A 24,820-nucleotide genomic window follows, 5' to 3' on the forward strand; every position below is an offset into this window, starting at 1 on the left:
ATGAAGTGATGGACACCTCGAGATCACTGAGTCTGCAGGATCGATTAGATCCAGGTATCTACTCGTATGCTCTTATGGCAGTGTCTTACCTCACCGGCTGGCTATCCCTGCCCAATTTTACCAGCCTCACCATTGTTGGATATTCAATGAAAATTGGGGCTTTGGGGTTCGCCATCTACTCTCCCTAATACTTGCTATGCATAATCCTAAACCATGCCGACGAGAAAGCAATGCTTACTCTCACCTTCGAGGACTCGGGTAGCAGCATCACCGGAGCAATTCCGTGTAGCACAAGTTACAGTAGGTGATCCTAAGCAAATCCCAGAGTGCGTTGCAGATAACCCACCCTCAAGCCCTATCACAGGCACCACAGCATGCCAGGATACTAGCCCTAATCCCGGAGCTTGCGAACGCGCCGCCGTGATCCGGCCGAGGAGCAGGGTGAGATCCGAGCGAGGTTTTGGCTCCCTTGATCAGGCAACTGCATGCATGGATGGCTTAAACGGGCTGGATGATCGTGGAATAGCTAGCGGTCTTTGCCATGGCTGATAAGCATAATCACATACTCTACCGTCTCACTCGTTGATACAGAAATTGACCTACGCAAGTACGCAAATGGCAGAAATCAAGATACCCCTCCCCCTCCACCCGGAATGGAAACAAGAAGCAGATTATCTTGAACGCATTCGAAAATGTCGACTGTCGAGCACATGTAACCTGGACAATGGAAGGTGTGTAATGAATAGAAGAGTCGCAAAGTGCGTCCTGCTAATCGACTCCCCTTTGGCTTTCAGGACCCCGAAGACCGCTCCGCCACGAAGCGAACGCTCGCGTACTGGATCCATATAGCCCAGGTCCTTGAACGAGATATCGCTGCCCTCTGCCTGGCGGATACTTACGGTGGCCATGGCACCTATGAGGGCTCGATAGATAACTGTATCCGGCGTGCGGCGCAGTGGCGCATGACTGATTCTTTGATTGTAAGTACTTTAGAAAATACGCATGCAGGAGGATCCATGCATATTTCATACAGCCTATTCGGCCATGGCATCTGTCACGAAGAATCTAGCGATCGCCATTACTGCGTCCACCTCTTTTGAGCCTCCGTTTGTCCTAGCTAAGCGACTATCAACCCTAGACCATCTGACGAACGGCCGCATTGGCTGGAATATTGTCACCGGCTGGAAGAAAGGCGCTTTCAAGGCCATTGGCCTGGACGAACCACCAGACCATGACCATTGGTATGCCCAGGCAGACAAATATGTTCTGGTTTTGTATAAGTAGGTTTCCAATATAAGCCCTTTTAGTCTCCCCTTGTACTAAAAATAGCAGGTTATGGGAAGGTTCATGGGCAGACGATGCCATAGTCCAAGACGCAGCCAACGACATCCCCACAGACCCAGCCAAAGTCTGAACGACCAAGCACCAGGGCGAGTTCTACCACCTGGAGAGCAAGCACATTGTTGATCCGAGCCCGCAGCGGACACCGTTTCTCTTTCACCATACGTATTTCCATGCTATACAATCACACTCCCACTAATACCCAAATAGGGCAGGCTCTCAATTCGGAGCAACCCACGCCGAAGGCATATACGTTTTCGCGCATAGCCCATCCTTCCCAAAGCCCAGGGTCTCAAAGATCCGAGAAATGGCCCAGAAAGCCGGTCGAGATCCACAGTCAATCAAGTTCTTCGCCAGCATCAACCCCTTCATCGGCCGCACCGAAGAAGAAGCCCAAGCCAAGTACGAGCGCGCAAAGAAGTACGCCTCTGCCATGGGCGGCCTCGTGCTCTTCTCAGGGTGGACGGGCATCGACCTCTCGCAGATCCCGCTGGACGAGGGAATCGACCCCGTGAAACACTCGTTAGAGCCAAACAAGGTCACCTCCGACGCGGAGGTGTTGACGGCTCGGACGCCGGATCTGCCTAAGCTCACGCCGGCGCAGGTTGCGGATGTTTTGGAGAAATGGGTGGATGACGCGGATGTGGATGGGTTTAATGTGGCGTATGTGACGACTCCTGGGACATTTGAGGATGTGGTTTATCTGCTTGTGCCTGAGTTGCGACGGAAGGGGGTGTATGCGGCGAAGTCAGAGGGTGAAGAGGGTGCAGATGGGGGTTTGACGGCGAGAGAGAAGCTGTATGGGGAGGATAGAAGAGACTTCGGGATGACCATGTTGGGAGTGCGTACAAGTACGATGTTTATCAGGAGGAAGCTTCAGTGCCTAGCATTTTTCAGAGTATGCGATTCGCTATCTACTCACAACAGCAATTAGCCCTAACCCCCTATCTCGGTGATCCTTCCCTATCGCTTTGGTATCTTGCTCTAGAGTGAGGTTATCTTTTCGACACGGCATCGGACCCCGGCCCGCAGTCTAGACTTGAATAGTTGTAGCATGAAGAATGAGGGGAAGCATCCTTGTTGACTTGTGGAACAGGAGTGAACGATAACAATCCGAGATCCGCTTCCCCAGAACCTGACCCTGATTCTCTTTAGCAAAATGGTTAAGCAAGCCAGACTCTGTCGTCTCCACTGTGGATCATCTCCGCCTGCATATTCGCATTACCAAGTCCCAGTCCTTTACGATGGCCGACCTCAAGACCAACCCAAAGTCCCCTACAACGGACGTCGACGAAAAAGACCAGGCTGCCAATGGCTTCACCTGGACAGCGGAAGACGAGCGCGCCCTCCGCTGGAAAATCGACCTGCGCGTCTTCCCCGTCCTCATAGTCCTCTTCATCCTTAACTTCATCGACCGAGACAACTTCGCCAATGCCCGGCTAAAGGGTCTAGAAGAGGACCTTGGCCTCACGGACGTCGAGTACCAGACTTGCATCTCTATCCTCTTAGTCGGGTACATCGCGTTCCAGGTCCCCTCGAATATGGTACTTAACATTCTGCGTCGACCAAGCTGGTATGTTGAGGCGTCGCTGTTCCCTGGGAGTATTTACTTCCTCTCGCGGTGGTATACGAGACGCGAGGTGCAGTTGCGGGTGACACTGCTGAATGTTGGCAATCTGGCTGCGCAGGCATTCGGGGGGTTGATTGCGGCGGGAATACTCGGACGGATGGAGGGCACAGCGGGAATTAGGGCTTAGAGATGGCTTTTCGTCCTGGAGGGGGTGATTACTGTCGCTTGCGCACTCGTTGCTGCTTTAATACTGCCCGATTATCCGTCTACGACGTCCTGGTTGTCTGTTAGGGAGAAGCATATTGCGCAGATGAGACTGGATCTGGACGTTGGTGGTGATACAGACACAGCCGACTCAACGCTAAGCGATGCGTTGAACGGGCTAAAGGATGCCATCCTCGATCCGAAGGTTTGGTTGCTGGGGATATCGTATCATTGTACCATTATGGGTCTTTGCGTATATATCTCCTCCCCCCTTTTTATGTCCATGTACAAGGCTAACCATCATCCAGTTCAGCTACTTCTTTCCCACCATCACGCAGTCGCTGGGCTACGGAACAACGACTACTCTCCTCCTCACGGCGCCACCATGGATCTGGTCTGTGCTGGTTGCACTCCCAAATGCCTGGCATGCTGATCGCACCGGCGAGCGATTCTTCCATTACCTTGGGCCAGCACTTGCTTGCATTATCGGGTACATTATCGCGATGACAACGCAATCGACCGCGCCTCGCTACGTTTCTATGTTCTTGATGACCAGTATTCCTCTCTCTATAACTAAAACACCCCAACAAAGTTCCAAGATAGAATAGCTAACAGCATTTCCAGCCGGATACGCCTCAGGATTCGTCATGCTCGCCTGGATCAGCAGCACCATCCCGCGCCCACCCGCCAAGCGCGCGGCCGCAATCGGGATTGTCAATGCGATGGGTAACATCGGGAGTATACCCGGCTCGTACATTTTCCCTGCCAAGTTCGGGCCGTATTATGTCAAGTCGTTTGGGGCGGAACTGGCAATTCTGGGGGCTGGGTGTGTTTGTGCCCTAACTTTGCGGATGGATCTGCGGTATCTGAATCGGAAGATGGAGAGGGACGCAGGAGCAGAAAGCGAAGGAGAGAGGCGGTTTCGGTATTTGTATTGATTTCTTCATGCTGTTACCAGTAGTGATAAGATGATTAGGTCTAGTTAGTAGTTGGTATACAGATAAGAGCCTCTGCTCCCCTCAACGACTCCAACAATCCCCAAGACACTAGTCGGTCTCGTCTCTCCAACTCTTCTCTTCATCTCTGTGAAACAAATATCAATATGGGCAACACTAGAAAGCCAGATGGCCGTATCTGGAAGGCATGCCTCTCTGTCGCAGGAAGAAAGTACGTCCACGTCGTAAATCATATTCCTTCCTATTCACTAACAACCATAGATCAAATGTGATGGAGAAGACCCCTGTCACAACTGCCAATCTCGAGAGCAGATATGCGAGTTCCAGGATAGTAACGATAATGCTTCTGCTAGTCGGCGGTGAGTCTACCTTATTGTACCAAGTGACACTGGCCTAATTCGACCAGCTATGCCGCCTCCTTCGAGGAGCGTTGTCAGCACATGGACAACCTGTGCGAACGTCTCGAGGGACTGGCCAAGACGCTTTCTGACTGCATTGCCACGGCCCAGAGGGACACACAGGAAGAGACATCCAACTTGCTTCGTCCAGCTCATTCTGAGCCGGTCATCGAGATGCCAGAGGTTTCTTCAATACCGGATAGATCCCCCGGCTTCGGTCTTGGAGCTGTTTCCGAGTCTTCTGGTAACCCTCAAGGGAATGATACCCAGCCGTATCCTACTCCCGTCGATGCAGTTGGCCATATGGTAGCTGACTCGTATGGACGGCATCGGTACGTTGCTGCGTCTCTAGTGTCTTTTACCTAGCCACTATCTGACTGAACTTGAACTGTCAAGCTATATTGGCGGCGCAACCAACAAGATGATGATTGAAGCCGTCCAGAGCTTATCGCCGGGACGAACCTCGAACAGACCAGCCCCCTCCGCTGAAACTGGCGAAGTCAGTATCCCCTTCTTTATCCAAGGCCAAGTCTGGCCCGAGCTGCCGTATCTCCCTCAACCGCAGGACCTGAGCCGGCCGCCGCAGTATGTGTCCGACATGCTGGTGGATATCTACTTCGATCAGCTGCACTACACGTTTCCAATCCTGTACAAACCAGACTTCATGCGCCGGTACCAGCTTATGAATACCGCGAAACGAGACGCCGCTGTTGGTCGAGGCTTTATCTCTGTCTTTTTTGCTGTCTGTGCGTGTGCTTCAAGCCTATTGCCACGTGCATCGGGGTCGTCTGCGCTTCCAGGCATTGAGTATTACCAGAAGGCTCTCTTGCTGCATTTTGCATCTTCCGGTGAGGTTTTTCTTGAGCAGGTACAGTGTCTTGGGTTATTGGCCCTTTGCTCAGCTGGGTGGAATACTCTCTCGCAGAGCTGGAGGTTTCCTGGACAGGCAGTGCGACTTGCGCAAAATCTTGGACTTCATGTCTCTAGCCTGGTGAGGTTTTGCCGTTTGTTCATGCTATTTCATACTAACAAAACCAGAAAGGGCTTTCGTTGGGAGCAGCCTCAAACCCCGCCGAATACGTCGAGGCCCAGGTCGCTCGATGTACTTGGTGGAGCGTCTTCACCCTCGACTGGTACTTACCCTTAACTCCCTTCTACGACACGACTGCATCTTCGCTAACTGCCTATCCCAGCCTAATGTCTATATGCCTCGGCCGACCGATGGCAATCGACGAAGCCGACTGCTGCTGCGACCTCCCATTCGACATCTCCAACGAAGACCTCGAGCAATTCGGTCTGCCGAAAGATTCCACCCCGTCCCTCGCTCCATCTCCCTCGCCCATGGCCGGTTTTCTAGCATTCACGCGTTTCTGCAGGATCGCTGCACGGGTCCACAGATTCTACTCATCCAGCCGAATTCGAGGGCGAGATGGACCCGCCACCGGGGTTGAAGACTGGAGCACGCTCCTCCCAGCCCTCGACATCCTCGTCCGCGAACTAGTCGACTGGCTCCAGGAGCTGCCGAACGAGATCCGCTTCAGCGCGGATCCCACGACGAGCGGGCCGAATCTCACCATGTGTGTGTGTGTGTGTTATTATCTTCATTTTGCATTCGGGGACGATTATGAATCTTTATCGGTTTGTACATGCCTCAGTCTCTAGCCCTAATTTCTCTTTCAATTCTATTCTAATGGTACATTCTAATAAATGCAGCCCCCTCGCCGCCCATCATACCCTAAGTTTAGGCATCCACCCGGAGACATCAGAGCTCGCGGTATCACCCACCCTGTTATCCCCATCAAGTGAATGTATAACCGCCGCGCAAAGCTGCATCCGCGCCGCAGAGCTCATCCGCGAGCGTGCCCCGCCTTCGCATCACCTAGCCTTTTGCGTGCAGTACCTTACTATCTCCGGGACCCTGCTGCTCAGCATGTCAGAGCCAGAGGCAGCGACAGAACTGAACGGGGGGGAAGAGGGGGGAAGAAATCCTGTGCATCTAAACGACGTGAAGAATGCCCTGCGGTTCCTGGGTGATCTTGAAGCGATTTGGCCTGGCGCGAGTCGCAGCCGCGCGATTCTGGAGCGGTTGCTGCAGAGTCCGAGGCCGAAGCCGAACTCGACTAGGGTACCCGGTGATGAGAATGACCTTGGTAATTATGGCATGAATGGTAATGATATGGGATGATTCCCATCGCTGCCAGTCTTATATGGGTTATTGTGGGAACAGTTCCCCGATTCAAGCGAGGTATTTTTGGGGGCTAAACAATTTAAACTAAGTCGCCCTGTCCTGTCCTGTTATGCTATGCTATACAATTCTACTCCTGATTCAAAATAACAAACTTAACATCCTTCCTCTTACTCTGCGCCTCAAACGCCTCCCCTGCCCTCGTCAACGGATATTTCGCCGTAATCAACGGCTCCAGATCAACCTTCCCCCTCCTAACAAGATCAATCGCCTCCTCATAGCACGCCGGCGTAAACCGCACCGTACCCTTGATATTCAACTCCTTCGCCGTGAGCAGGAACAGCGGGATATTTGTTAGCTGCTTCCCCAGCCCAGCTTGAATACATGTCCCCCCGGGTTTGAGAATTGTAAGTGCCATTTGCGCGCAGGATTCGGCGCCGCTGGCTTTGATGGAGATGTCGACGCCTTGGCCGTGGCCGAGGTTGTGCTCCTTGATGATGGAGTCGGTGAATGTTGTTACGTGCGTTAGGGGGTCAGTTGTCTCTGAGGAAGGATTTGAGGGCGAGAGAACGCCAATGTCGGCACCATACTCGAGTGCAAAATCAATCCGGGACTGCTCGATGTCGAAAACGAGGATCTTGCGCACGCCGTATGCTTTTGCGGTTGCTATGACGAGGAGGCCTAGGGGGCCGCAGCCACTGAATAGGTAACAAATACCACATTAGCACAGCGCACGATCTAATCTCTCCCCTCTTCAATAGAAGGTAAAGGGGGAATGAGGGAGGGTAAGCACAAAATAGCCACCGTCTTACTCGCACTCAACCCAGCCCTTCTTGCCAACTGCACAGCTATCGCAAGCGGCTGAATAGCGCCTGCTTCTTCCCAGGTTGTACCCTCTGGAAGCGGGACGGGCATGTGCGCGCCGCAGGTAAAGTATTGCTGGAGCGTGCCGTCTGTGGGATCCAGTCCGGAGTATCTCAGGTTCACGCAGGTGTTTTGGTTACCGCGGAGGCAGAATTCACATCTGCCACCACTTTAGTCAATATTTTTCTCTTCAAGGAGAAGGTAAGGGAGGTGGTTAGGGTTGTATTACTCACTTCAAACAAGCAAACCCCGGCTCAACAGCAACGCGGCTGCCCAACACGACGATCCATTACATCCTGCCCGACCTCGACAATAACGCCAGCGGATTCATGGCCTAGGATGAGCTGCTTCGAGACAGAGGAGCTGGACCAATTGTGGGCGTCGGAACCGCAGATGCCTCTTGCGAATATTTGCACTACGACCTCGTTGCGGCCCGGGGGTGTGATGGGGCGGTTTTGGATCTCGAGAGTGCGCGAGGACACCCAGACGACGGCGCGGTTTGTGCGGGTCATTCTGTGAGTAGTTGTTGTGGTTGGATTTGGAGTAGTTGACTTTATCTCGGTCTTGGTCTTGGTCTTATACCTCGTGGCGCGTCGGATCTCGAGCCGGGCCTATCTATACATCCCTTACTATGCTATACTATCTATGATTTTGGACTTGCAATTCCCATTCTATACAGACTCCTCAACCAACCCCCTCAACCACCCCATCTCACGCCCCATCCAAGCCTGCAGGGCAACGATATCCGCACCACAATTAACAAAATCAAACCCCTGCACCCACCTCCTCGCAGCCCTTAACACCCTCCCAATTGCCTCCTGAACTTCGGAGATCCGCCCATGCTCAAAAGCAACATACCCCATCGAACTCGCCAAATCATTCGGCCCCACAAAAAGCATATCAACCCCCTCAACCCCCGCAATCTCCTGCACATTCTCAATCGCCGTCCGGGACTCAATCTGTACTATCACGACTATATTCTCGTTTGCGGTGGTAAGGTACTCCCTCGGCGACTGGTTGAATGCGCTATGCGCGAACATGGCGCCCGCGCCGCGGGTTCCAGAGGATGGGTACTTGCATCCCGATACAATGGCTTGCGCTTGCTCTTTTGTCTCGCACATGGGGACCATTATCCCGTGTGCGCCGGCGTCTAGGGCGCGCTTCATCATCCAGGGTTCTGAGGAGGGGATCCGCACGATTGGAGAGGAGCCGGCTGAGGCGATTGCGGAGACGGAAAGGCGCATTTCGGTGTCGGCTATTGCGCCGTGTTCGCAGTCTATTAGGACCCACTGGCATATCCCATTCATTGGCATTTCTTGCATAGTAGGGTAGAGTGAGATAAGATAGGTTGGGTTAAGTTAGTAGGGATACACACGTCTTCGCCAAGCGACGCAACGGTCCTGGCGAGCTGGTAGCCTGGGAATTCGAGCCATTGCCCGATTGAGGGGGCTTGACGGGCTGCGGCGCGCTCGAGGGAGAGTTGGAGGCGGGGTTTGGAGGCTATCTTGGATGAGAAGCAAGGGTAGCTAGCACTTGGAGAAGTGAGTCGAGCTGGAATGCGTGCAGGTGCAGGTGAGTTATTTGGCTCAAATATAGTTGGCCGGCCGGAGCTCCTCCGGTGTCCGTTGGAGATGGATAACAGAATTGGTTAAGTGGGTGGTTTGTATGTGTCACTGCGCTGGTCGGACTGTCTCGAGTTGTGTGTAAATAAAAGCTGGTCTGACCTTGATGCGGAGTCGAGAAGGGTCACTGATTGGTATAGGCAATAAGAGTGGTTCTGGAGACAGTTCTCTTGAGCGAAGTCGTACGAGTGAGAAGCGGAGCAGCGTCTAAGCGAAGAATTAGGTATATAGCTACATACAAGAAATGCAGGGCTAATAATAGATGACATATATGACAATCAGCGAAATCCCTAAGCCTCGACTTCGTAAGCGGTAGACATCCCCGGCCTCCCAGCTCTCAGTATCCCAAAATTGACCAAACTCCAGATGTTGAATGCGGCGTGTTAAGCATGATCCGGTATATAGCTGGTTTCACCCAGCATGGTTTGTCCCGGTACCGATGGCGTTGCTGTTTGCGTAGGGTTCGGGCTAGACGAGCTCGGCTGGACCCTTGCTGCGACAGCCGCCTGGAGTCTCTGATCCAACGCCTTGAGCGCTACCGCTCGTCTTCGCTCGGCTTCCTCGCGCTTGGCCATACTTCGTCCACCCCGGTTGCTGAGAAGACTCGGAAGGCCCGCTTCTCCTCGAGCAAGAGCCTGCTGGTTTCCAGAGGCGATCTCCTCCGCCGAGAATGGTGTGCACACTTTCAACGAAACGAGAACAGAGTAGATCATATCCGACACAACGCCAACCGGTGGCTGCATCACATCAGGGAAGAGACACTTGAAAGCAAACGTCTCGCTCGCATCGCCCTTGATTCCGGATCCATCAGTAGATGTACCCGTGAGATCGGGCTGCCGCTTGAAGAGTCGCAGGTATGTCCAGCTCGTTATCAGACCGAACCACGCCAGGGTAGCCGCAACATACGTTCCCAGAATCAACCCACTCAGTGTGTTCAGCAGCAGGAAAACTGCTGGAAAGTGCTTCACCCTCATCTTGAACAGTCCCTTGAAAATGGTCACCGTATGCTCGGGGACCAGCTGCTTAAAAGCGACGAGGAAGGAGGCTTGGATCGAGATGCCGCCGCAGATTTGTGTGACACTGGACAAGGGCGAGTCAGCAGGGAATGTGCATGAAGTAGTACACTCCCGGTCAGAGAACAAGGCGTACCTGCTGCTTGAACCGCCCCTGATCGCAGCCCAGATAAGAAAGAGTGGCACAATGACCACGTTTGGCACAAGGGCTATGGTCACAATGAACTTGGTAAACTCTCGCGAGCCCCACGCGCGCTCCAGGTATTTTCCTCCATAGAAGAGCGTAGCGAGATTCAGCAGGACGGTGAAGATATTTTGTTCGACAAATGTCGCGGTGAGGAGTGTCCAAGGATAGAAGATGAACTGCGACGGGACGAGGGTCAAGTAGGGAATCGGAGGAGAGACGGTAGCGCTGCCCGGGGTTATGTCAAGCTGGCGCCATCGGGCGATGTTGTACAGGAAGGAGAGGGTGAGGAGGCTGATGAGGCAGATTCGAGTCGCCGGAGGAATGTTGATTCTGAGCGCCATGGTCGAGAGAAGCGTTGCGGCTGCTCAAGAACGCAGACCGCAGGCTGTTGTGAGCCCAAATGTTGTCGAAGTCGGCAAAGGAGGCGGAGCGGAGGCTGGAGGCGGGAGAGCGGTCGACCAACTTCCAATGAAGTTTCTGGGCAATATATAGTAATACGCGTAATCGATAACTCTAGTACAATTAATCTAAATTTGAGAACGTAGGGCGTCTCCCTCCTCGTTAAATCACCAGCTGCGAGAAATATATAGTTATATATCCAACATTTCCCGAAACATTGCGTTTGACAGGAGTCCCTCGGATGAAATTATACATTTATGAAAGTAAGCTTAGTCATAGATGTACGGCATAACTCTAAGCTTGCCAAAGATGCCTAAGGCAGAAATAGCCGGTCTTGGCACGTGAGCCAATCATATGCATCCGTCTGTTCTCATCGCGACGGTCACTGCAGTCATTGACACTCATTCTACAAGCAGTCAACAGAGTGACCGCTGACAAAGACTGTGTTCTAACTATCTCCCTGAGGGTCTGTTTCAGCCGTTTTTTTCTCCGGAATAGAGCAGCCAACAGGAACAGACCACCAGGCTGGGATTCCGACAGTCAGCCAAGCACAGGCCGATCTCAGCCTGCAGGCCAACCGTGGGCCAGACGCCACAAGGAGTCAAGCCCACTTTCCAGATTCCATCAACCTTCAATTCGCATCCCAGAGCCGCCTGGACTTGGAGTCCTGGTCCTTCGAGATTTCTTGAACACTGGACACTTCCGGAGGACCCCTGCCTGTCTGTCTCATCTGTTCAGGCGACTCTCCTCAACTTCACCCGTCAACTGCTTCATTCCTCTACCAGCCTACGCCTTACCAGTCTACCAGCTTCCTGCCAGGTCTCGGCCCTCTGCAGACGCGGGTCTAAGCCGACACACGTTGCTGTGCCGTCCCGGACTTTCATCCTTTGTCCCCATTCCCTCTTCAGCTTTTGTCGTCTTCACGGTGCATGCCATGTCCAGCGCTGCTTAATCAAGTCTTGGCCCTGTCTTTGATCACCTGTCTCTCCCAAACTTCCCAAGCCTCCCCACTTAGCTTAGTCTTGAGCTATCCATCGGCTATCCCCAGACCTTGCCGCGCTTCTTCCTCACCTCGAATTTCTTCATCTTGCCATCCCAGATCAATCTGCATTTCTTGTTCTTCTCCTCCTTTTCCCGATCCGTCCTGCCTCCATCTCGACTTCAACTCACCTCCACCATTTGTGTCAGCAGACTTTCCCCCTTTTGGAGGCAATTTCTCCGCAGATCTGCACCTCTTACCTCTACCATTCTCCCTTCTGGGATGCTCATCCACCTTTCGCCTTCCTAGCTGTCATATGTAACAAGCAATGGCACAACCAGATCTCACTTCACATCACGTCAATTATCTGATATGGAGGTGCGTTCCTCGACTGGAGCTGTCTTCCTCCTGCCTCTTGCTGCTCAAAACGTGATTGATACTGATGAATGCATAGGTACCTTCAAGAATCAGGTTCGTGGAACCTTAACTTTTTCATTCCCACACTTCATCAATTTTGTCAAAATACTTCTGTTCCCGCCTCTTAACACCTCTCATAGGCCATGGCGAAGCTGCTGTGACACTTCAGCGCGCCTGGAATCGTGACCCGCAAACTCTACCTTTTGCTCCCTACATTCGGACTCACGCGCTAGTATCGCTCGTCCAGAAGGGTCTCCAGTATCACGAACTTGAGCAATCGCTTGACAAGGCACGTTACTTGATTCTTTTATTTCCTTTTTTCCTTCGACTTTGTCTTTTATTATCTCGGTTTTTGTCCGAAATGCCATTATCTAATCTTATACATTAGGAGGGCAATCCTGTTCCCTTTGAGCCTTCAAGTTACTTTTTTGGCCCAAAGCCCTTTGATCCAGAAAAGCAACAAGGGCCCAGCGAGGCGCTCGTTAGCCCAAACCAACCGCCAGTCTCGCCGACAGGCAAGATTGCGCGAGATGGGATTGCAATCAACGGTCATTCGACCGCCGAAGTCGCCGCTCCCCAGAATGACAAGGCCTCTCACAAAGGCGATCGCGGGGAAGTTAACGGAGACGAAGCTCCTATGGAGGTGGATTCAACGAACGGCATCGCAAGTCAGCGGCAACCAGATATCGCAAAATCACCATCGCTGGGGGAAACGGCCACAGTGGATGGCGACGGGGATGTGAGCATGGGAATCCGACCGACTTTGCAGGACCAGGAACCACCCGTGGCACCGACCTTCACTCTGACCAACGGACAAAGCGTTGGCGTCCAGATCACCCCCGCCAAGGCTGCTGACCTCAGCCCCGATACGGCCATCCTCGATGTGGCTAGTGATTGTCACGTGACCACGACCCTTTGGCGACCACGTGACCCTACTGTTGTCGTCGCAGCTGGCGACACCTTCTGCAGCCTATACAAGTTGTCTTCGAACTCCTCGCCGGTGCAGGAAAAACTTGTCGAAAACAAAGGCGATAATGCGTGTGTGTCAGCGGTAGCCTGGGATCCTCTAGGCCAGAAATTGGCTGTTGCTACTTACAATGACATGCGAGGCTCCATTGCCATGTACGATGTGGACGGACATGCTGTGGACCTCTTACCAGAAGTCCCTCGAATGATATCCGGCTTGAGGTGGGCCAACAATGGCTCGAGGTTGATTGTTGTCGCTTCTGACAGCAAGATGTCGGAGCTGGTTCTCTGGGATGACTCATTACGGCCGGAAGAGTTTCCTCCCCCGCAAATCGTCGATGATTCGATATTGGATGTCAGCTGGCTTGGCGATACGCAGGCCTTTGCTTGCGGTGGCATGTCGATCTACCAATGTGAGGTCGATTCGAGCATTCACCTCTCCCAGACCTACACTTCTGGCGACCCTGAGCAGCCATGGACATTTATTCGCTGTGCAAGTGCCGGCTCATTACCTGTCGCGGTGGCGGCGTCTTCCTCCAGCGCTTCATTCTGGGTTCCAACCCACGATATCCGCCTTAATGATGCTCATGATGGCCATATCACCGCCATCGAACTTAAACCCAATCCGAGTGGACAACCCAACCAACCCTTAGTCCTCGCCTCATCGTCCACAGATGATACAGTAAAGCTGTGGCACATTGATCTGGAGATGCGCAAATTTACCTGCATTCACAGTCTTTCGCTCGGTCAATTATTACCTGTTCTTGCCAGCAGTTTCTCCCCCGATGGCTTCGCCCTTGCTGCTGCTAGCAAGGATGCTCTATCTATTTGGAATGCCCAGCGAGGAGGCACTGCGATGGCGACCTGGAAGTCCCCGAACGCAGAGAACACAAAGACAGAAGAAGGAGAAATTCCTCATCTCAACGGACACAACGGAAGCATAGAAGATGTGCAGGATCGTTCATTGGCCTGGGACACGGACTCGAAGAAGTTAGCATTTGGATTCGGCAAACAGGTATGAGCTCAAATTATTCCATTTTCTTTTCCCAAGCTAATTGTGTTAAAATAGCTGGCTGTCATAAACTTCCAACGGTGACAGAACTGCTGCCCATGACGCTCACGATATAAGGCTAGATATCTAAACATCCTGAGCCAGCGAAAGCCCCAACATACGTCGCTGTTGCCGTCCAAACGAAAGAATCATTTATTGCTGGGCAATAAAGACACCACCTCGTAGAGACACCCTCCATCTCTTCGTGACGCGGCTTCTTCACTGCACATGCCGCTATCGGCAGAAGTCCATCAGATAGGTTTAGCGGCGGGGGGTGTCCTGTTTCCAGCAAACCATCATCATCTCTATTTTCTACTGATACCTTGATATATGCTTGGGTTAGACGATACAAAATGGCGCAGAGTACTTGGAATTCGGCGCAAGGCGCGGTTGCGGATCGGATCGGATAGCATATGGTCATGGGTGGATAATTCGGCTTTGGCTCTTCGTTTCTATGTCGCTGTATACGATCAAATGATATCAAATGGAAAATGGAAAGAGGTCAATGTTATATTATATCGGGCAACTCTGCCCTGATTATCATTATCATGATTAGTCGATATCTGAAGGCTGCCTGCTGCTACTGATAGTTGTTATCTCTTGAGCCCCGGCCTGCCGTTTGCTCTTAATCGCCCTTCTCAGCCTGCGCGCTGTATCTCGATTGCGGAATTCCTCCTCAACGTCCGACCAGCCTCGCATCCAGGCTGACATACCATCGAATAGCGCCTCCGCGTCAAAGCTGCCCAACTTACCAACTTTCTTCTTCCCCCACCAACCCCTTCCGCCAGAATCTTGTCGGGGCGGGTTATCCTCTTTCGACAGCCCATCAAGCCAATACTTCAACCCCCGAACAGTCCCCTGAAGCGCCTCCCGCTCAGCCATTTCCTCCTGCATATCCGCTCGCCTGTCATCGACACCAATCAAATTAGTCTCACCTATCACAACAAAAATAACAATGAAAGAAAGACAAACATACAACTCCTCAATCTCCTCTTCCAACTCACCAATCCTATCCCGCAGCCGTTTCCGCTCCTTGTCATAGAGTGTATATATCCGGAGCGTCTCTTCCCGGCGCTCAAGGAATTCCGCGCCTAGTGTCTTTAGTTCCTCGTCTAGCATCTTCACCTGGTTGTGGAATGCTAGTGATTCGAAGGGGAGGCGTTCTCGCGGTCGTGTTGGGACTTCGCCTAGAGAACGGGAACGAGCGTGGTTGTTGATTGTCCATAGAGTTGGCGGAGATCGTGATGTTGGAGTTTCATTATTATTAGTGGCAGAGTCCAGATCAGTGCTGGGATGAGGTTGGGGTTGAGATTGCGGGCTTGAAGGGCGACAGAGTGTGATTTCCCGAGTAAGATTTGGGCGCGGGTCTTCAGCTAGAAGTGATTCCAGGGTGTCAAGACATTGGTTGATAGACCCTATGTCGAGAATAGAGGGATTTGTAGTTTGGTTTTGGTTGAGTCGTGATGAGTTCGCGAGTTTGGTGAGGCGGTTGGAGAGAGTCTCATTGATGTTATTGTTTACATCACGATGGGCAAAGTCCTTGTCCTCAGGCCGTGGTGACAGAGTCTTGTCTGTGATGGGGCTTGGTAGCCCAGCTGGTATTGAGATATCCATTGTTGGTAGCGCTGCGTGCATGTTAGTGTTTATTTGGAATATGGTTGGGTGTTTCGGGGGCCATGCATATATATATCCACGGTTGAATGATGCAGATTAGTCGCCACTCAATAAGGAGACAGCAGGGCTAGGACTCAAAAGGTGTGAAAGTGAAGTCGAGAAGTTGGGCAAAGTTACGGTCACGAGCTTCGAAGGCCGGGGAGCACATGCTGTCAAGCTTTTCTTCAAGACTGGACTGGACTGAATTGGAATGCTGAGGAAATCCGGGCCTGTCAAGATCTGCGACTACTATCGCTAGTCTACTACACTAGATTGAGCCTTGCGAGAGTTATCGGTGAGGAAGGGGGGTTTCAGACAATATAAGAATCGCATCATCTTACTCTTAGTTTATTTATTAATATTACTTGCGCAGTTCAGTACTCTTATTCTGGAGACTTGTTGAGAGTAACTGTCCTTATCAGCCTTGCGATCAGCGCGGTCCTCTCGTTCTTGAGTGTCCCTCTCCGCTCCGCTCCTCCGCCAAATTTCGACCTTCCACCAACTCCCCCGCACCAGATCATCTTGTTTGCTAGTATCCATTGGCAGTATAGACAGGGAAGATGGCGCCACCTGTAAGTGCTTATCTTCCAGATGCCCCGATTTCCTCCATAGCCAGACTTTACTACTCCATTGAATGGCTTGAGAGATATGTACTAACAATGTCTCGTGAGTCAGATCACCATTGTGCCGTCTCTGGAGACTGCCAGGACTGCGACCAGCCAGTCAAAGAACTCAAAGTTCCCTCCCAATCTCCTTCCACTCACTACGTCAATTCCGGCCGATCTTTTGACCCCGACGCTCGCATATTTGAAGCTCGCTGAGAAGTGGGTTGCCGCCCTTGATTGACACTGGTGACATGGAAGGGATGCTGACCAGAATACCTGCGCAACAGATCGAAATTATCTTTTTTATACGAGAGTGCCGCGACAACGGAAACCATTGGAAGATATAGTTTTGTCGGTGCTGGTATGCGAAAATTGCGCTTGACATTGATGATAGATTTCGGAATGTGCTAACCCTGCGGTTCCGACACGACAGACCCTCATACTGTTCTCAAGACTGGACCTGGACATGGCCCCGAGAGTGACCCGCTTCCGATTCTAGAGGGGAAACTCTCCAACTTCCGCGTCGCATCAGTACCCGGCTTGACTCTCCCTCCGCTCACCGGTGGTGCGATTGGCTACGTGGGGTACGACTGCGTCAGATACTTTGAGCCCAAGACTGCGCGGCCGCTCAAGGATGTCTTAGGCATTCCGGAGTCGCTTTTCATGCTGTTCAACACAATCATCGCCTTCGATCACTTCTTCCAGGTCGTCAAGGTCGTCACCTACATCCCGATTACGGACAACGACGCGGAACTTGACGCCAACTACAAACAAGGCCAGACGGTCATTCAACGCATCGTCGACACTCTTCAACGGCCAGATATCCCTCTGCCTCCGCAGGGGCCAATTATTCCTAACCAAGAGTATACATCCAACATCGGTCGGGATGGCTACGAACGTCACGTCACAAGGCTGAAGGAGCACATCGCAAAGGGCGACATCTTCCAGACGGTGCCCTCGCAACGACTTTCTCGACCGACTTCCCTTCACCCCTTCAACCTCTTCCGCCATCTTCGCACAGTCAACCCCTCTCCCTACCTCTTCTACATTGACTGCGAGGACTTCCAGCTAGTCGGAGCCAGCCCAGAACTTCTCGCCAAGGAAGAAAAGGGCCGTATCATCACTCACCCCATTGCTGGTACCGTTAAGCGTGGAAAGACTGCCGAGGAAGATGAGGCGCTTGCCAACGAGCTTCGTTCGAGCTTGAAGGACCGCGCGGAGCACGTCATGTTGGTGGATCTAGCGCGCAACGATGTGAACCGTATTTGTGACCCAACAACCACCCAGGTCGACCGCCTGATGGTCGTCGAAAAGTTCTCCCATGTTCAGCATCTCGTCTCACAAGTTTCTGGTGTTCTACGGCCAGAGAAGACTCGATTCGACGCGTTCCGCTCAATCTTTCCCGCAGGCACGGTGTCGGGAGCACCGAAGGTACGGGCCATGCAGCTGATCGCAGAGCTGGAGGGTGAGAAGCGAGGAGTCTACGCTGGCGCAGTTGGTTACTTTGGGTACAACATCGCCACGGCCGACGGATCCGACGAAGTCCCAGGCGCCATGGACACTTGCATTGCGCTGCGGACGATGATGGTGAAGGACGGTGTGGCGTATCTGCAGGCGGGCGGTGGCATTGTCTTCGATTCGGACCCATACGATGAGTACGTGGAGACGCTGAACAAGTTGGGCGCGAACATTGCCTGCATTAAGGGAGCGGAAGAAAAGTATCTGAGCATGGAAGGGAAATGAAAAAGTATGCTTTCCGATATGGTGTAATTTCGGGCGTCATGAACTGGACATGAATGACGGTTTAATAGAATATACGATTTTGTTTGTTTGTATTCACTGCTTGCTCAGGGACGCTGTGTGTACTCCTGCGTACTGTAGTTGCGATGAGATCATAGGACAGCTGCACCGCCACAGCCGACACGAACACCGTGGACAGATGGACAGATTTACTCTGCGTACCCGTCCTCTAGCAGTGACTTAAGGAGACCCTTAAATATTACTGATACTCTAGACCCTTATCCAGTATTTCACTCCGTTGGCAGAGTTCCTCCGTAGCGGTTTCTCGGCAGAGTGGCAGCCGTTAGGCATTAACATTCTGGAATTGCCCCCCTCATCAACCTACCACTGCGTCTAAATTGACGTCTGACCACGTTGGTCGGTTAATTTCAACCGCAGTCTCCTGTAACGTTGTTGGATCCGGACTGGCATTCCACCGTTGGCTGTGTGCTCTTTATATGCGTTGGAAGGTTCTTGGTAGAGTTGCGTCGTCAGCCTTGCGCCACAACCACATCAACTTTCCATCTGCAGAATCCTTCCTTCAACGTCCTTCTCGACTCCTCGCGTCTTGGGCGATTAGACTTGCATGCCAGTCGACTATATCTCCGCCCTTTCACGATACCCCTCTTCGTCTTCGCCCTTTGCTGTTGAGGGACAATTCCAGACCATTCCGCACGCGGCTTACCTACGCCACAGCGGACGTGGACTAACAGAACTAGACTACTGACGACGAAACCACCCTCAATCCTGATCTCCCATCCCCCAACTCCTACAACCCTCACTACCCCCGACTCTACGGGGAAACGACCGGCTCTGTCTCTAGCGACTTCCCACCGAGAGCCTTCGATTTCGCCGACCGCTCTTTTCCGCGCCTAATTCGCCCTCGACGTCCAGCCCGACGAGCCTCACTCCCATCTCCGGGTTCCTGCCCCATCGTCACCCGCGAGCCCTCCTACTAGACTCCCGCCCCCTCCCGCTCTTTCACATCACGCCGTCTCAATGTCGAAAGTCGTGCGCAGCGTCAAAAACGTCACCAAGGGTTACTCCGCGGTTCAGGTGAAAGTCCGGAATGGTAGGTCATGTTTCCCTGTTCATCCGGAACCCCGGTCCGGTCGGGCATTCGTTCCAGCTCAGAGCGCTGACATTTGCGGCCTCTACAGCGACGAGTAATGACCATTGGGGTCCCACGGGGACCGACATGGCAGAGATTGCCTCTCTGACGTTTGGCAGGTAGGCTATTATACCTCCCCAAGAAGGCAATGACATACCCTGTGCTGACTATGACTACGTCACAGCCCAACCGACTTTTACGAGATTATGGATATGCTAGACAAACGGCTGAACGATAAGGGCAAGAACTGGCGCCATGTTCTCAAGTCATTGAAGGTCCTCGATTACTGTCTTCATGAGGGATCGGAACTTGTTGTCACATGGGCTAGGAAGAACGTTTACATTATCAAGACCCTGCGTGAGTTCCAGTACGTTGATGAAGATGGCAGGGATGTTGGTCAGGATGGTGAGTTTGACTTGCATTTATCTCGTTCTGGTAGGTCGTAGGCTAATGGGGGGTTTCTTGTCTAGTGCGCGTTGCTGCGAAAGAACTTACTGCCCTTATTCTGGACGAAGACCGACTGCGCAGTGAGCGATCCGACCGCAAGCTTTGGAAGTCCCGGGTCAGTGGCCTCGACGATTATCATGGCGGCCATGGAAACGGAATTCCACCGCCGCGCCGAGAGCGGCGAGAACGCCGGCGCAACGATGATGAGGATGCAGAGTATCGCCTAGCGATTGAGGCCAGTAAGCACGAAGCCGAAGAGGAGGAGCGCCGGCGACGAGCGAATCAGAACGGTGGCGACGATGACGATGTGGACCTAGCTAAGGCGATCAAGCTGAGCAAGGAGGAAGAAGAACTGCGCAGGCGCGAGCTGGAGGAGAGCAACGCTCAGTCTCTGTTCGATGACACGCCTACGGCCCAGCCTCAGCCTACCGGATACAACCAAGGATACCAGCAGCAGAGTGCAGTCGATTGGTTCGGCAACCCGATTAACCCGCAGCAACCGCTGACGACGGGGTACCTGAACAACCAATATGCAAACCCCACCGGATTCCAGGGACAGAATACCGGCATGAATGGATACTCCAACGGTTTCCAACAGCAGCCCACAGGATTCAACCAGAACCCTTATGCTCAGAACAACTTCCTGCAACCCCAGGCTACGCTTCAACCGCAGGCAACCGGCTTCAGCACAAACAACCCTTGGGGAACGGATGCATTTGGTCAACAGCAGCAGCAACAACAGCAACCGCAGCAGCAGGATAACATGCTATCGCCCGGTACCAACAACCCCTGGGCCAACAGTCAGCCAGAAGCCCTCAAGCCTCTTCCCACCGGCTCGAACAACCCATTCGCTGCCCGTACGCAGCTCCAGCCACAGTTCCAGGGCCCTCGACCCGCGACGTCAGGAGCCCCATCTCTCAACACACTGTCGGAGGAACGAGCAACGAATCAGTTCTCAAACCAATTTTCCAACCAGTTCTCATCGTCGACTTCGTCGAACCCTATCGCGAACTACCAAGCACCTCAATCCCCCCAGCCAACGCAGTCCTTGGCACCGCCTAAACCCATGGACCCCCACGCTGCTCGTCTGAACGCACTTTTGGCTACGGGAGACGGTCAGGACACCTTCGGTAACACCGGTGATCTGCGTATCCCCGCGCAGCACACAGCACCAGGCACCTTCGTCAACTCCGCAGGCCAAGGCTTGGATCGGTTAAGGGCGACGGCTACCGGAAACAACCCATTCTTCGGCCAGCAGCAGCAGCCATTCGTTCCACAGCAGACCGGCTACGTTCCACAGTCCAGCAACCCCTGGGGCGGGCAGCATCAGCAGCCGCAACAGGGTGGCAGCTTGATAGATCTGTAAGATGCAGGTGGTTTATTGGCTGTCATGAAATGCTTGTCTAGTTATTGATCATATTGTTTCCTTCTCGTCCGTACATTCTACCACGCGGTGTCCAGATACCACTTTTCTTTGTTTTATGTTATTTGATTTTTTCCGCCTCATTCACTCATCATCCATCTTCTTTCCTTGTGTTTCTGTCTCTGTCTATGTCTCATATCCATTTTACCTTGATACTAGTACTGGTTGGGCATGTTACATCTATTCTACTTATTCTTGCATTTTTCAAATAAGTCTAGCAAATAAGCCACTTGCCCCCTTTTTTTTCGGATATCATTCGCTTCTTACCCACGAGGTCTTCTATTCCGAGGAATATTTCATCTCTCTTGTAAATGAGTTGCTTATCTGTACCAGGAGGGCGGTTGTGGAGTCCACTCTGGGGTATACTGCAGATCGCATACAACTGAGCTCATAAGGGCGGTCGTTGCCTGGTCACCTGGAATAAGTTTGTGAAACAAGCGAATCTCCATGGATTCTAAACGCGATCTTTAATATTGGCATAGAATGAGAGGCGATTTTGGAAGTCCGGTTTGTAAGACTACAGTGCTTGCTGGCTGATGGTGCTCCGAATTGGAGCCCTCTTGGCGCGTCTTACATATTATTCTTAGCAGCCACATTGACCAGGCACGGACTCCACGGGCTGGTGAAGAAAGCGCGTATCGATGACTCTTTTGGAGAAAGAGTATGACTGCATTTTGACTCTTCTTCATTTCATATTTGGCTCTTGGAGAGTATTGCTTTTCCCCACCTTGTCAGTCACGCCTGATGCTCAGTTGAAGTTGACGGGTGACTAAGGCGCAGGCGCAGGCGCAGGCGCAAGTTCAGCTCTGGTGACACCACCATTCTCGACCTGACTAACACATCCCCTCCAGATTCACTGGACTTCGGTAAGGCCAAGTGAGAAGAGCAAAGGCAACGATCGGCTCACTCCGCTGTGATTCTTCCTTATCTCTCACTAGCCCCTTCACTACTCTCTCAGGCTTCCACCCCTGCCCTGCCCTGCCCTGCCCAGCTCCGGTAGGTTGCCACACCCACCATTGGTAGGCAGTGACGTGTGTTGTTGTACCGGGGTAAAAAGGATCAGGTCTCGACGTAAATATCGGGGCCTAGCTCTTTTTTTGCCGGCGTCCAACATCAAAACCTTTCACCACGCCTCCCACCACGAGAAAGCGAAAGGCGGCCCTGGCGGCGTCTACCAATACCACCACTACCGCCACCACGCTTCCGAGCCACAGACGCTCACGCGCCGCCACCCAGTCTTCATCATCGGGCAGTCCGAATAGCAAGCCTGCTCGCAAGCGACAGAGGAAGCAGAAGCAGACTCAGGAGGACCCTGATTGTGATTCTGAATTAGGCTCGAACTCAGATAAGGAGGAGGCTCCGGATTACCCCGCGGAGACGGAGAAGGAGAAGGAGAACTCCCAGAAGGTGCCCGATTTGGTCACCCCTGCGTCGACGACCATGGAGTCTGACGATGATTTTATGAGTGTCGCGTCCAGTGCCGATGACTTTCTCGGCACTCAGGGTAGTGATGATGAGAGCTTAGGAGATGGTGAGTGTCTTTGAGGCGTCATTTATCCTTCTAGCTACTAACATGAGTCGCTCGCGATTAGATTTCGACGGCGATGACTTCGATGGCGGGTTCTCCAAAGACAAAGACATCTTCTCGAACGCGCGAAAACCTTACGAGGTCGAATTCAAAGTCCTCAGCCCCGAAGACATCGAACGCGAACAAAACCTGCAGATTAACGAGGTCTCCTCGATACTGGGATTGCCGCCAGAGTCGTCTGCGATTCTACTGCGGTTTGGGCGATGGAACCGCGAGAAGCTGATTGAGTCATATATGGATCATCCGGAGCAAACTCTAGATGAGGCAGGTCTCGGTACGAACTTTGAGGAAGTACCGAAGGCTGAGGTGGTTCCGGGCTTTATGTGCGATATTTGCTGCGAAGATGGCGATGACCTCGAGACGTATGCTATGCGCTGTGGGCATCGTTTCTGTGTTGATTGCTACCGACACTACCTTGCGCAGAAGATTCGGGAAGAGGGTGAGGCTGCTAGGATACAGTGTCCTGGGAACAATTGCCATATGATTGTCGATTCAAAGTCACTGAATTTACTTGTTACGGATGATCTTAAGGAGAGGTAAGTGCCTTTTCCTCGCTCAGAGGTTTGTTGGGAATCTAGTCTGACTCATCACACAGATATCGAGCACTGTTAACGCGAACATACGTTGATGACAAGGACGTCCTCAAGTGGTGCCCGGCTCCGAATTGCGAGTACGCGGTCGATTGCCACGTCAAGCAACGTGAACTACATCGCATTGTGCCGACGGTACAGTGTTCCTGCAATCATTACTTTTGCTTTGGTTGTACCCTGAACGATCACCAACCTGCTCCTTGCAAACTGGTCAAGATGTGGCTTCAAAAGTGCGAAGACGACTCCGAGACAGCCAACTGGATTTCAGCAAACACCAAGGAGTGCCCCCGGTGCCACTCTACGATCGAGAAGAATGGCGGTTGTAACCACATGACATGCCGCAAATGCAAGCACGAGTTCTGCTGGATGTGCATGGGTCTGTGGTCGGAACACGGCACCAGCTGGTACAACTGCAATCGATTCGAGGAGAAGTCAGGGTCTGATGCTCGGACAGAGCAAGCGCGCTCGCGGGCATCACTAGAACGTTACCTGCACTACTACAACCGATACGCGAACCATGAGCAATCTGCCAAGCTGGACAGGGATTTGTACCTGAAGACGGAGAAGAAGATGACGAGTCTGCAGTCTCAGTCTGGTCTCTCGTGGATCGAGGTGCAGTTCCTTGACACGGCCTCTCAGGCGCTACAACAATGCCGACAGACACTGAAGTGGACGTACGCGTTTGCTTACTACCTGGCTCGGAACAACCTGACGGAAATCTTCGAGGATAACCAAAAAGATCTGGAGATGGCGGTTGAAACTCTCAGTGAGATGTTTGAGAAGCCGGTGGCCGAGTTGGCAAAACTCAAGGTTGACATCCTGGACAAGACATCATACTGCAATAAGCGGCGGGTAATTCTCCTAAGCGACACCGCAGAAAACCTAAAAAATGGTAAGTTCGCCACGTTATTCAAACCAGTCTCGGCAACTAACCAGATCATAGACGGATGGACATTCAATGTCGAATGGTAGACCTAGAGTTGTATAGATCCACGATCATGCGGACGTTTATATTTACCCAAGGAAAGGAACTGTATGGGCAGGCAGAAACCTACCTACCTAGCAGTTTCATGGATATGTCATGAATATGGCCCTTTGGGCTGGAAAATGGGCAAGGGCCGGGAAACGGAGCGGGATGGAAAGGAAAGGAATGGATGGAATGGGATGGTCTGGGATGAAAGGATTTATCATTTTTTACGACGTACATGACAAGCACCACCACATTACAGCGAGATCTGGGTTGTATTTCATGCTTCATCGCAGGGCGATACATATTCCTCCAGGACCATGAGATGAGATTTCCATCTAGGTGATTAGGGGGAGTGTGCATCTTATATCTCATTTTTATATCGCCAGTATGTATCATACAAGTAACCTATCAATCAGCATCTGCAGCCTGCACTATTTATCTATCTCGGCCCGAGTAGTGAACGGGGAGAGAGCCGAAACTCCGTGTTAGTTGTCTGCGCCTA

General features: G+C 52.4%; 12 protein-coding genes across 12 annotated transcripts; 8 read left to right on the forward strand and 4 right to left on the reverse strand.

Annotated features, from left to right (window-relative positions):
- Positions 1-213: 213 nt before the first annotated feature.
- On the forward strand, positions 214-2,154 carry BDV17DRAFT_278988 (luciferase-like domain-containing protein; the record flags this gene model as incomplete). The annotated part of the gene is made up of 8 exons (XM_073759633.1): positions 214-441; positions 623-694; positions 795-984; positions 1,034-1,280; positions 1,333-1,408; positions 1,451-1,506; positions 1,552-2,096; positions 2,135-2,154. 8 exons carry the CDS (start codon positions 214-216, stop codon positions 2,152-2,154), a joined length of 1,434 nt encoding a protein of 477 aa, XP_073620827.1.
- Positions 2,155-2,430: 276 nt separating this feature from the next.
- BDV17DRAFT_72169 (uncharacterized protein) lies at positions 2,431-3,199 on the forward strand. The gene has a single exon (XM_073765018.1). The coding sequence runs from the start codon at positions 2,586-2,588 to the stop codon at positions 3,096-3,098; it is 513 nt and encodes a 170-aa protein (XP_073620828.1). The 5' UTR covers positions 2,431-2,585; the 3' UTR covers positions 3,099-3,199.
- Positions 3,200-3,221: 22 nt separating this feature from the next.
- Positions 3,222-6,731, forward strand: BDV17DRAFT_286797 (MFS transporter; the record flags this gene model as incomplete). Its single annotated transcript, XM_073761012.1, has 10 exons — positions 3,222-3,368; positions 3,424-3,670; positions 3,740-3,945; positions 4,333-4,430; positions 4,478-4,801; positions 4,866-5,460; positions 5,508-5,602; positions 5,663-6,046; positions 6,183-6,637; positions 6,697-6,731. The coding sequence occupies 10 exons, from the start codon at positions 3,222-3,224 to the stop codon at positions 6,729-6,731; spliced, it is 2,586 nt and encodes an 861-aa protein (XP_073620829.1).
- Positions 6,732-6,784: 53 nt separating this feature from the next.
- Positions 6,785-8,030, reverse strand: BDV17DRAFT_278989 (chaperonin 10-like protein; the record flags this gene model as incomplete). Its single annotated transcript, XM_073759634.1, has 4 exons — positions 6,785-7,352; positions 7,448-7,678; positions 7,752-7,771; positions 7,812-8,030. The coding sequence occupies 4 exons, from the start codon at positions 8,028-8,030 to the stop codon at positions 6,785-6,787; spliced, it is 1,038 nt and encodes a 345-aa protein (XP_073620830.1).
- A 159-nt stretch (positions 8,031-8,189) lies between these two features.
- On the reverse strand, positions 8,190-8,831 carry BDV17DRAFT_278990 (HpcH/HpaI aldolase family protein; the record flags this gene model as incomplete). Its single annotated transcript, XM_073759635.1, has 1 exon — positions 8,190-8,831. One exon carries the CDS (start codon positions 8,829-8,831, stop codon positions 8,190-8,192), a length of 642 nt encoding a protein of 213 aa, XP_073620831.1.
- Positions 8,832-9,181: 350 nt separating this feature from the next.
- BDV17DRAFT_72301 (rhomboid family protein) lies at positions 9,182-10,878 on the reverse strand. Its single transcript, XM_073765019.1, has one exon. The coding sequence runs from the start codon at positions 10,679-10,681 to the stop codon at positions 9,524-9,526; it is 1,158 nt and encodes a 385-aa protein (XP_073620832.1). The 5' UTR covers positions 10,682-10,878; the 3' UTR covers positions 9,182-9,523.
- Positions 10,879-11,180: 302 nt separating this feature from the next.
- Positions 11,181-12,296, forward strand: BDV17DRAFT_251104 (uncharacterized protein). The gene has a single exon (XM_073756393.1). The coding sequence runs from the start codon at positions 11,669-11,671 to the stop codon at positions 12,038-12,040; it is 372 nt and encodes a 123-aa protein (XP_073620833.1). The 5' UTR covers positions 11,181-11,668; the 3' UTR covers positions 12,041-12,296.
- Positions 11,870-14,340, forward strand: BDV17DRAFT_72352 (WD40 repeat domain-containing protein). The gene is made up of 5 exons (XM_073765020.1): positions 11,870-12,096; positions 12,173-12,189; positions 12,276-12,424; positions 12,524-14,116; positions 14,171-14,340. The coding sequence occupies exons 1-5, from the start codon at positions 12,047-12,049 to the stop codon at positions 14,195-14,197; spliced, it is 1,836 nt and encodes a 611-aa protein (XP_073620834.1). The 5' UTR covers positions 11,870-12,046; the 3' UTR covers positions 14,198-14,340.
- Positions 14,341-14,413: 73 nt separating this feature from the next.
- On the reverse strand, positions 14,414-16,119 carry BDV17DRAFT_72379 (uncharacterized protein). Its single transcript, XM_073765021.1, has 3 exons — positions 15,833-16,119; positions 15,129-15,777; positions 14,414-15,056 (listed from the first exon to the last, which is right to left on the reverse strand). The coding sequence occupies exons 2-3, from the start codon at positions 15,764-15,766 to the stop codon at positions 14,705-14,707; spliced, it is 990 nt and encodes a 329-aa protein (XP_073620835.1). The 5' UTR covers positions 15,767-15,777; positions 15,833-16,119; the 3' UTR covers positions 14,414-14,704.
- A 32-nt stretch (positions 16,120-16,151) lies between these two features.
- On the forward strand, positions 16,152-18,400 carry trpE (anthranilate synthase TRP2). The gene is made up of 4 exons (XM_073765022.1): positions 16,152-16,377; positions 16,481-16,629; positions 16,698-16,771; positions 16,844-18,400. The coding sequence occupies exons 1-4, from the start codon at positions 16,366-16,368 to the stop codon at positions 18,151-18,153; spliced, it is 1,545 nt and encodes a 514-aa protein (XP_073620836.1). The 5' UTR covers positions 16,152-16,365; the 3' UTR covers positions 18,154-18,400.
- A 762-nt stretch (positions 18,401-19,162) lies between these two features.
- BDV17DRAFT_72481 (epsin) lies at positions 19,163-21,615 on the forward strand. Its single transcript, XM_073765023.1, has 3 exons — positions 19,163-19,419; positions 19,485-19,705; positions 19,771-21,615. Exons 1-3 carry the CDS (start codon positions 19,259-19,261, stop codon positions 21,111-21,113), a joined length of 1,725 nt encoding a protein of 574 aa, XP_073620837.1. The 5' UTR covers positions 19,163-19,258; the 3' UTR covers positions 21,114-21,615.
- Positions 21,616-21,653: 38 nt separating this feature from the next.
- BDV17DRAFT_278993 (RING finger protein) lies at positions 21,654-24,320 on the forward strand (the record flags this gene model as incomplete). The annotated part of the gene is made up of 5 exons (XM_073759636.1): positions 21,654-21,677; positions 22,260-22,701; positions 22,763-23,294; positions 23,354-24,240; positions 24,292-24,320. The coding sequence occupies 5 exons, from the start codon at positions 21,654-21,656 to the stop codon at positions 24,318-24,320; spliced, it is 1,914 nt and encodes a 637-aa protein (XP_073620838.1).
- Between the last annotated feature and the right edge of the window lie 500 nt (positions 24,321-24,820).

This window comes from Aspergillus undulatus, assembly GCF_047715775.1.
Source record: "Aspergillus undulatus strain CBS 261.88 unplaced genomic scaffold BDV17scaffold_2, whole genome shotgun sequence".
NCBI lineage: Eukaryota > Fungi > Ascomycota > Eurotiomycetes > Eurotiales > Aspergillaceae > Aspergillus > Aspergillus undulatus.

Excerpts from the sequence above, each read along its gene's own strand:
- BDV17DRAFT_72169 (XM_073765018.1), top strand. The coding sequence starts at position 2,586 with ATGGCCGACCTCAAGACCAACCCAAAGTCCCCTACAACGGACGTCGAC.
- BDV17DRAFT_72301 (XM_073765019.1), bottom strand. The coding sequence starts at position 10,681 with ATGGCGCTCAGAATCAACATTCCTCCGGCGACTCGAATCTGCCTCATC.
- BDV17DRAFT_251104 (XM_073756393.1), top strand. The coding sequence starts at position 11,669 with ATGCCATGTCCAGCGCTGCTTAATCAAGTCTTGGCCCTGTCTTTGATC.
- BDV17DRAFT_72352 (XM_073765020.1), top strand. The coding sequence starts at position 12,047 with ATGGCACAACCAGATCTCACTTCACATCACGTCAATTATCTGATATGG. Across the intron at positions 12,425-12,523 it reads TTGAGCAATCGCTTGACAAG|GAGGGCAATCCTGTTCCCTT; the intron begins GCACGTTACTTG and ends CTTATACATTAG. Across the intron at positions 14,117-14,170 it reads CATTTGGATTCGGCAAACAG|CTGGCTGTCATAAACTTCCA; the intron begins GTATGAGCTCAA and ends GTGTTAAAATAG.
- BDV17DRAFT_72379 (XM_073765021.1), bottom strand. The coding sequence starts at position 15,766 with ATGGATATCTCAATACCAGCTGGGCTACCAAGCCCCATCACAGACAAG. Across the intron at positions 15,057-15,128 it reads GAAGAGGAGATTGAGGAGTT|GCGAGCGGATATGCAGGAGG; the intron begins GTATGTTTGTCT and ends TGTCGATGACAG.
- trpE (XM_073765022.1), top strand. Across the intron at positions 16,630-16,697 it reads TATTTGAAGCTCGCTGAGAA|ATCGAAATTATCTTTTTTAT; the intron begins GTGGGTTGCCGC and ends CCTGCGCAACAG. Across the intron at positions 16,772-16,843 it reads ATATAGTTTTGTCGGTGCTG|ACCCTCATACTGTTCTCAAG; the intron begins GTATGCGAAAAT and ends CCGACACGACAG.
- BDV17DRAFT_72481 (XM_073765023.1), top strand. The coding sequence starts at position 19,259 with ATGGTAGGTCATGTTTCCCTGTTCATCCGGAACCCCGGTCCGGTCGGG. Across the intron at positions 19,420-19,484 it reads GCCTCTCTGACGTTTGGCAG|CCCAACCGACTTTTACGAGA; the intron begins GTAGGCTATTAT and ends ACTACGTCACAG. Across the intron at positions 19,706-19,770 it reads CAGGGATGTTGGTCAGGATG|TGCGCGTTGCTGCGAAAGAA; the intron begins GTGAGTTTGACT and ends TTTCTTGTCTAG.